At 40.2% G+C, this 9329-nt stretch overlaps 1 protein-coding gene across 1 annotated transcript in view; it reads left to right on the top strand.

The window, feature by feature from the left end:
- llgl2 (LLGL scribble cell polarity complex component 2) overlaps positions 1-9329 on the top strand; it is a 44703-nt gene that overhangs the window by 12961 nt on the left and 22413 nt on the right. The window contains exons 3-7 of the mRNA XM_015048415.1: positions 1384-1595; positions 1840-1907; positions 1998-2151; positions 2627-2731; positions 5690-5785. Of these exons, the coding sequence (XP_014903901.1) occupies positions 1384-1595; positions 1840-1907; positions 1998-2151; positions 2627-2731; positions 5690-5785 (635 nt within the window). The remainder of the gene's footprint in view (positions 1-1383; positions 1596-1839; positions 1908-1997; positions 2152-2626; positions 2732-5689; positions 5786-9329) is intronic.

Here is a 9329-nt window from a genome sequence, read left to right as displayed (position 1 = left end):
TAAAGCATCATGGGATATGTAGTCCATTTGCCGAAGCCAGTGGCAACCATGGTGGCAATGTCTATGGTGGCAACACTGGCAGTTAGCCCGAAAACAGTGGCACTTGTGACCAATAACGGCAGGTGTCAGCGGAAGTGCCAGTATGAGATGCCGAAGTCAGCCGAAGTCATCCGAAGTCAGTGACAACACTGACAGCTAGCCCCGGAAACAGTGGCACTTGTGGTGCCGAATGACACTTACCACCGGAAGTGCCATTAGTAGGTGCGGTGTTACGATTTGAGCTCGGCCCTGCTGAACAAGTTGGCAAACGAGACCATCAAGAATGTCACTGAATGCATTTTTGTCATGTGTTTAATGAGACAAAAATAAAAAAATCAAAGCCAAATAATTATTTTCAAATCATGTAGTACAGTTATATCAAGAAGCCAGCTAAAAGAAGCAGATGGTACAATGCTACTGTCGAGCTAATGGCAGAACACACAAAATTCATGTCTAAAATAAGCTTTGCTGTCATTTTAGCATTATTAGCAGCTTACTGCTTTGCTGTGAACCTCATTTCTATATAGAGAAGGATCTTACTCCTCAGTCAAAGTCTTTTGGAAAATTCCTCTTTGCTGCCAGAGGTTTCTGAAGCACTCCTCTTTAAGTGCTCCATGCAACAGACTTTCCCCACTGATGTGGGAACATTCCTGAGAAAAATAAAATTGAACCAGACGCTTTGAAGATCCTCTGATGCTGGGGGATGGTGTAAAGAATCTTGTGCGTTAATACACTCTAGAACCGAATATTTTGACTTATCTACTTCTAACTTGGGCATTACTGAACTTGGGCTACAAAATCAATGCAAGGAAAAATGGCAGATTCACAAAACTGATTAGCAGAAAATCATGACCTTGTTTACCAGTTCCACATCAAATGCAGTGGAACTGCATTTGCAGAACAGTCTATTGATTCTTGTCTAGAATGAATTGCCTGCTCTAGACAAGAACAGGCAATTGAGAAAAATGAACAGACTGAAAAATATAACGCAAAAAGAATACAAAGATATCTATGCAGGACCGGGACAAATTAAATACAAATTTTTGCATTCCTAGACGCTCAAAGTACACAAAAAATGTATTCAAGGGCTAAAAAAGTGGATTTTGCATGACATGTCGCCTTTAAAATGAACCTGTGCTTCAGTTTGATCAAAACTGAAGCATAGACATACAGCAGGTGAAAACAGATCAAGCTTCTTTTCTGAACCATATGAATTGTGTGGTGAAACAAAGACCAGTGGCAATGATCTGCATTCAGATGTCTTCAGTTTGATTAACACATGATTATTTCTTTCATGCTCCCTCAGCTTGGTGTGGTTCTGAGAATCTCTGCGTGTCTTTGCAGGAGAGCCCAGCGCGCTGGTGGTACTGGTGGAGGAGGAGCTGGTTGTCATAGACCTGCAGACGGAAGGCTGGCCTGTTATTCAGACACCTTACCTGGTTCCGCTCCACAGTTCAGCCATCACATGCTCCCACCATGTGTCTGCCATTCCCCTTAAACTATGGGAAAGGATTATTGCTGCTGGAGTTGTCCAGAACACTCAGTACTCAAAAAAGGTTCCCATGTTGGCAGGAAGTTATTTTTATTCCTTCATGAATTTAAACGTGATCTGTTTAATTATTGTGTAATTATTGTTTCATCCAAGATTTCTTTTCCATAAACTAGACTTTCCTGTAATATTGAAAAGCTTTTTAAGCAACAGATCTCCATTCACTGATGGAAAAACTGACATTGCACAATATACTCTACAGTCATATTTTTCCTGTTTTAACATGATGGACTTCCTTGTTTTCCTGTTAGCCTTGGCCGATAACAGGAGGTCAGAACCTGGCCCCAGATCCTCCACAGAGGGACCTGTTGCTCACCGGGTCAGTTCATTTCTTCTTTTTCACATGTTCCACAAATCTACCTTAAAATACAGCACATGTTAACAGTACATTCTTTATTGGTTCATGCAGACATGAGGATGGAACTGTACGCTTTTGGGATGCATCAGGAGTTTGCCTGTATCCTCTGTACAAGCTGTCCACAGCGGCAGTGTTCAATGCAGATGCTGACCTTAATGACAACATGAGCCAAGGCGCTGAAGGAGAGTGGCCACCCTTCCGAAAGGTTGTGTGTTCTGCCATCTACATTTAGCTTCTTTAGAATGAGAAGTAGCAGATACCCAGTGGAAGGCTTTCTTCTACTCTGGTGGTTGGGGTACTAATATGGAAACTTTCGACTGAAAGACTTTTATGTTCTGATTTAACAGTTTGTTTGTTTTTTTTTTTTTTTTTTTTACATTCTTTTTATGGTGCAGCAGCAAGAAGATCCTGGGTTCAAGTCCCAAAATGGGGTCTTTCTGCACGGAGCTTGCATGTTCTTTCTGTGCATGCATGAGTTCTTTCTGGGTGCTCTGGCTCCCCCCTACCTTCCATGACATCACTGTTTGGTTTCTTGGTCTCTCTTTATTCTCTTTAGTTTTGTGTGTGTGTACCCGCGTTCTGTGTTGCCTTATGATGTATTAGTGAACTGTCCAGGGCGTACATCTCCCCCACTCTTTTGGGTAATGGCTAAGTATCCTGGTTGTGTCATTTCTTTACAGGTTGGCTGCTTTGACCCATACAGTGATGACCCAAGGCTTGGAATCCAGAAGATCCATCTATGCAAATATAGTGGCTACCTTACTGTTGCTGGCACTGCAGGACAGGTGATGACACACATAACATTGTTTGAATTTATTAAACACCTTGGCAGATCCCCAAGGTTAAAGATATTGTTGGAACAGCAATAGTTGAAAATATTAATGATATTTATCTTGATAAAGTGGACAAAAGTGAAAGACAGTTTGTACAAAGTCTCAAAACAAAACCTTAAAGTGGCATGAATATGGCATTTATTAAGAACATCATAGACTTGATTTCTGAGCCATTTACATGTACATACAATCTGTCATTTATAAGAGTCCATCAAAACTGCTAAATTTTAGGATCTCTTATAACCGTGAAATTTAGGTTATAAATTGAAGGCTGTAATTATAGATCAACATAATGCCCCGTTTCCATCGGCTCTACTTCAGCGTCTCGGCTCTACTTCAAAGTGAACTCGTTTCCACAGGCCCAGTGTTCTGACTATCAGTGCTTCCTCGTCAGATTTTCCTACCGTAGCACAGGATAGAGAGCTATGTCTATCTGTCAATGCTACGCATCCACAACTGCTACTGTCATGTTTACAAATTGAAAACTATTGCGCAGGGGTCCCCAAACTTTTTCCTGAGAGGGCCACATACCTTTTCCCTTCTCTGGTGGGTGACTGGAGTCAGTTTGTAACAGAAAAAGTGTGACAGCTGCAGGAGTGCCTAAATGTAAAAATGTATTGTTTTCCAGAAAGCACAATCAAATAACTCTCTCTGGGTTCTTCACAGAACAAAACAGTTTGAACTTCTGTCCAGGGTAGGAGTGGCTGACTGGACTACAGACTGAAGCACATACTGTATATAGGACGGACCTAGGCTGTTATAATTTAACAAAAGAAAATATCCATCCATCCATTTTCTGTACACCCTTGTCCCTTATTGGGGTCGGGAGGGTTGCTGGTGCCTATCTCCAGCTAACGTTCCGGGCGAGAGGCGGGGTACACCCTGGACAGGTCGCCAGTCTGTCGCAGGGCAACATAGAGACAGACAGGACACACAACCATGCACGCACACAAACACACTCACACGCACACACTCACTCACACCTAGGGACAATTTAGAGAGACCAATTAAACTGACAGTCATGTTTATGGACTGTGGTAGGAATCCGGAGTACCTGGAGAGAACCCACCATGCATAGGGAGAACTTGCAAACTTCATGCAGAAAGACCCCGGGCCGGGAATCGAACCCAGAACCTTCTTGCTGGAAGGCAACAGCTCTACCACATGGAGCATAAAATCAGCCAACAAAATCATTCAGACTTTACTTATTTTATTCACTTTCAGTGCTGAAAGGAGACGCTTTTACCATTACAATCGAGAAGAGTTTCTAAAAAAAGTCTGTGCAGCGTCTGAGGAGAAGGAGGAGGTTAGCTGATTATATGGACTGAAGACACTCCCTGAAATCACACCATGTCTCTGTGGCCTGATAAGTTTCTGTTTACTGAGAAATGGGCCTTAGCGTCTAACAAAATCAAAAATGTAACTCTTTACAATAGGCCCCTTTGTCTAACAGCATGCAACTCTTTCTCGACCTTGGTAAAGCGTCTCAACACCATGCATGCACAGGGAGAACATGCAAACTCCATGCAGAAGGACCCTGGGCTGGGAATCGAACCCAGAACCTTCTTGCTGCAAGGCAACACCTCTACCAATCGCGCCACTGTGGAGCTCACAAAAGAAAATATATCAAATATAATTTTTATCGACCGCGACAGCCTTATCCAGTGAAATCCCTCAGTCTTCCTTGGCCTGCCCCTGTCCACCAAGGTTATAAACAGCACCATTTCAGCAAACCGGAGTCCGGGAAAAATGAGCGGATACGAGACGAGGCAGGTTAGAAAAACTACGACAACAAAAGCTGAAAAGCGCATAAGCCCATTCAGAGAAATGTGTCAAACTAACCAATACTAACCAACCAAATTACCTCGAAACTCCTCGAAAAGAAGTCGGTGGAAACGTTCTCAAAGCAAGCCAAGTAGAGCCAAGCCGGTGGAAAAAGGGCATAAGCGCTTCTGCGGTTTTTAATAATTCCACTAAATGAATCAATTTAAGGATTTTATTAATCAAGCCATTCAAAAGAAAATTTATTTATTTTATTTTATTTTTTTAAACCCAGCCCTATCAGATGATAGGTTTGTTTACACTGGTTCCTGTTGGATCTGAGGAGACGGCAGATAATCTGAACTTTCATTGGCTGGCTGACCTGAGCATCTCTCTGTACCCACATTTAAAAGCAGAGTTTTGTGCTTTCAGCATCTTACGCACCTCCTTTGTCATCCAGAGTTTCTGATTTGCCCTTGTGGCGACGTTCTCCATGCACTTAAGGATGTACGCAGACACCGATTCGGCACACTCCTCAACTTTGGTGTGATGGTTTTCAGTTGCAGCTTCCCTGAAGACATCTCAATCTGTACATTCAAAACAGTCCTGTAATGCTGACACGAATCCTGCAGGCCAGACTCTCACCTACTTCTCAATGGGTTTTCTTCTGATGAGCAATAAAGTTCAGAAAGATGGTCTGATGAGCCAAAGTGGGGGCACGGTGCTGTCTTGAATCCTGCCTTAATTTTTGTGTATTATCTATCCTGTGTATTTGAGCTTCTAGTTGCAAAGTCCACATGCTGATGGAAATGAGGGAGAACTGTCTTCATATTGGCCCAATTGAAGTCTCCAGCAACAATAAGAACACCCTCTGGATGAATAGTTTCCAAGTCACTGATGGAACTTAGAGGACACAGAGAGGCTCCTTAATGTTGGCAGTAGGAGGAATATAAATAGCAGTGATGATGAATTTAGTGCCAAACTTCTAAATTCATTAGTGTTTGGCTAATGAAACACAAATGTTCTAGTGTAACTAGTTCATCTAGTTTGAACATCTCAAACTAGGTGGGTTTCTTAGTGTCCACATATGCTTATTTATTTATTTTTATTCCTCCATGTTTCTGTGTGTCTGATTTTCTGTGGTTGTAGATTCTGATGCTGGAGCTGAATGATGAGGCAGCAGAGCAGACAGTGGAGGCTAAAATTGTGGATTTGTTGCAGGGACAAGAGGGATTCCGCTGGAAGGTAGGACGAGTCCTGAAACAGTCTCACCATTTACTTATCAAAATGGCCTAAAGGGTTTAATTTATTCAAATGTTTCACCCAATAAGTTTATTTAGTCAGTTATCATTTAATGACACCTGGCTATAACACTGCAGCTTTTAGTAATGAAGTACTATAATAAGTATGGTAAAGACAGTTACAAAGTTTTGCCATCGAAAGAAGCTATCCTAATTGACCTAAAATGGGATAAGTTTATTTTGATTTCACGCCAGTGTAAAAAAAAAAAATGCATGTCTATTTATATGGTGTATGTTAACTACTGGTTTCAACTGTAAATCTATTAACCTGTCAATATCCATAAGAGCACTAAACAAAATCATTATATTGGACAATTAATTTTGTACACAACTGCAGCTGTAGGAGATATAGTTTTTTAAATACATATTTCATTCTATTTGATAACTGAACGACAGAACGAGGCATTTAGTTCAATGTTTGTCATTTATTGAACTTTCATAAACTACTGTGCACTCTGCAGTGAGTGCCCTATCAAAGAAAAATTAACACAGTGACAAACAGGTGAACAACTCAAAACCACTTGTATTCCTGTCTCTTGCTGTTGGTTTTACACCACAAACAGACCTGTTCCCATGGCAACCTAGTGATAACAAATCCACTAGCAGTTGCAGCAGAGATTATGTTGAAGCATAAAAGGAAAGCATGCATTTTTCCCCACAAAGAAAATAAAATAAAACTCCAAACACAACATTCAGTCTGTTACAGTATTATATTTTCAGGCTTGATGTTTGATGTTTATTTTGTGAGGTAGGTCTTTATTTGGAGGGGTGATATAGGCTGCGTTCACATCCTTAAAGACAGTGTGTGAAAAAAACATCTGTGCGTGTGAAAAAACATCTGTGCGTGTGAAATACTGGATTTGTAACTCGTGTAAGCATCTTTGTGTGTAACTTTGGATAGTTGTAGCTGTGAAACATGATTTGTAAACCATAAAAAGAAAAGAAACCTACGCCTACAAATGTTTAAAAAGTACGCACGAGTCGCTAGATACACACGCACACAAAACTGCATTTACGCACAGATCCGGTGTTGCGTCATATTTCACCCATCAGATACCATTCACCCTGTTTTACAGTGGGGGAACAGTATCTGATGGGGAAACGCGGATTGACGTAACACCGGTTACGAGTGCACAAGTATTTTTGAGTCTCATTTCATGCTTCTGAAGCTCCCAGATTTGTGTGTAGATGGTGGGTCATGTGGAAAGCTGGGTCATCTCATTTTTGCTCTGAGTGTAGTGTTTTTATCCTTTGAACGTTTCTCACTGTGCTTGTGCCGAAGTGGCAAATGCGTTCAGTGGAAAACGGAATATCTCAGCACTTCCTTATAATATTCCAAAATTGTTTATAGACATATTGTGCATTTTTGAGCGGTACAGGAGACTAAGTGGTCTGAAAAATGACCACTGGGTGGCAGAATGGTTCGCTGGCCGGAAAAATAGGCAGGCAAACCAAGAAGCAAGACGGAGCATCCCTGTGGTCTGTCCTCTGAAGTAAGTAGAAATTAAACCAGTGGCTCAAAAAGTGGGTATGCAGCGCATGCAACGCATAGGGGCGCTGCACCAGAGGGGGCGTCAATTTATGTTTTCGCATCCACCTGAATAATATGTAGTTGCGCCCCTGAGTTAAACCTGCGCACTTTGCTCTCTGATTATAATGAGACATCAAGTAATTATAAATAATTTCAGATTACGTTTTGTATGTCTGGTACTCTGCCCTCCTTATATGTTTCTGTTAGCAGGAGCAAATGTTTAGGTGAGCTATGCGAAGTTAGTTATTGGGAGCTGAGTCCGTGGATTTTTAATGTCACTGCACAGTTTGAGTCTTTAATCCATAAAAATTATCTCTAAGTGAAATTAATTGGCTATCGATTCTAATTTATTGAATTTATATGTGTATAAATAACATTTTGTATTTACTGATGGATTGGGTCTGGTGTTGTTTTACTTACTGGAGGATCAGAACCTTTCAGATCTCATCAACACATTGATCCAATTGAGCTGCTGCAGGAAAACACTGATCCTTTAACAGGGATCTTTAGATGCATGCATTGATGTCCTGCAACATTTAGATATGCCCTGATCCAACACACCTGAATCAAATGGCTGGTTAGGACAGTCAAGTTGTCCAGAATTGTGCTAATGACCTCTGACCTCATGATTTGACTCGCGTGTGCTATAACAGAGACATCTAAAAGTTGGAGAACACGACCCTCCTGAACTTGAGTTGAAGACCTGCTGTACAATTTTCACACAATTGTAATCACATTTACTTGCATACAGTGGAAGTACCTACCTGTGGTGAGGTAGTTGAGGAGTTTTCATAGTGTCTTTACTTTAAAACCATTTTGGTTTCCATTTGTAGAAAGTAAATTACAAACATTTACCCATAGTTTGACCACTGCTTTATGGCAGAAAAAAACTTTTGTCCCAAATATATAATTTTATTAAAGACATATTTCAATTTATACTGTAGAAAGAAGATGACAAAAGTGTTTACTGAATTAACTTTAATGTTTACCTCACTGCACACAAAGGACAGATGGAATATTTAAGATTTACCCAAATCTGTTGAATCTTTGACAAAATAGATTCAAATTAACATGGGTGGTTGCACAGCTACCTAAAGTTAGCAATGAAATGTCTTAAAACTTACATGAATGTTCAAATATTTACTATAATCGGTTAACAAAAGAAAATACCATAAAGCTGTGTATTCAAAGAAGACCAAGGTCAGTCTGTACAGATTAAGGAGACACCACAACATCTACCAACTGAGCAGGTTAATTACTGTAGTTGTTTGAAAGGAGCCTTGGTCCTGTTGACAGCACAATTTAAAGTTTCAGGTTTTGGTGTTGAACCTCCCAGAATCTCAGCTGCTGCAGATTGTCTGAAGGTGCAGAGAAAAGTACAAATAGACAGTTGGTGTTAAGAGAAAATTTATGTTGATTTTCCTGAACAGCTGATGCACTGACAAACCTGACTTTGACAGACCATCACTGAACCTGAAAATTACTTGAATCATCACAATGTTTGTAGAAATGTTTCTTTTTATGTTGATCAAATATGTACGCACTAAATGTTTTGCTGTTAAGGCTATTTTGCAGTGGTACTTTAAATAAATGCATAACATATTTATTTTCTTAAGTATGTCTTTATTAGCTGTTAATTGTGTCAAAATATCAGCTGAGAAAGAAATTTACTGCTTGTGAAAATCTGAATATATTTTACCATCTACATTAATCAACTTGAAATGAAGATAAACAGGAAAAGCAGGTTAGTCCTGGTTTGCAGATGAGGTATACATTTGTTTAAGGCCAGATGAAATGGCGTTTCTGTGGATTTCAGAGATCCAGACACAAACACAGTTTAATCTGAAGATTCTGGAGGATGTGTGAATAGGTTTGTCATCAATCAATCAATCAATCAATCAATCAAATTTTATTTGTATAGCACATTTCAGCAGCAAGGCATTTCAAAGTGCTTTGC

The sequence above is a fragment of the Poecilia latipinna genome, unplaced genomic scaffold (genome assembly GCF_001443285.1).
Source record: "Poecilia latipinna isolate Pla-1442-1.1 unplaced genomic scaffold, P_latipinna-1.0 Scaffold882, whole genome shotgun sequence".
Lineage (NCBI taxonomy): Eukaryota > Metazoa > Chordata > Actinopteri > Cyprinodontiformes > Poeciliidae > Poecilia > Poecilia latipinna.
This window is presented reverse-complemented; position numbering and strand designations above follow the sequence as displayed.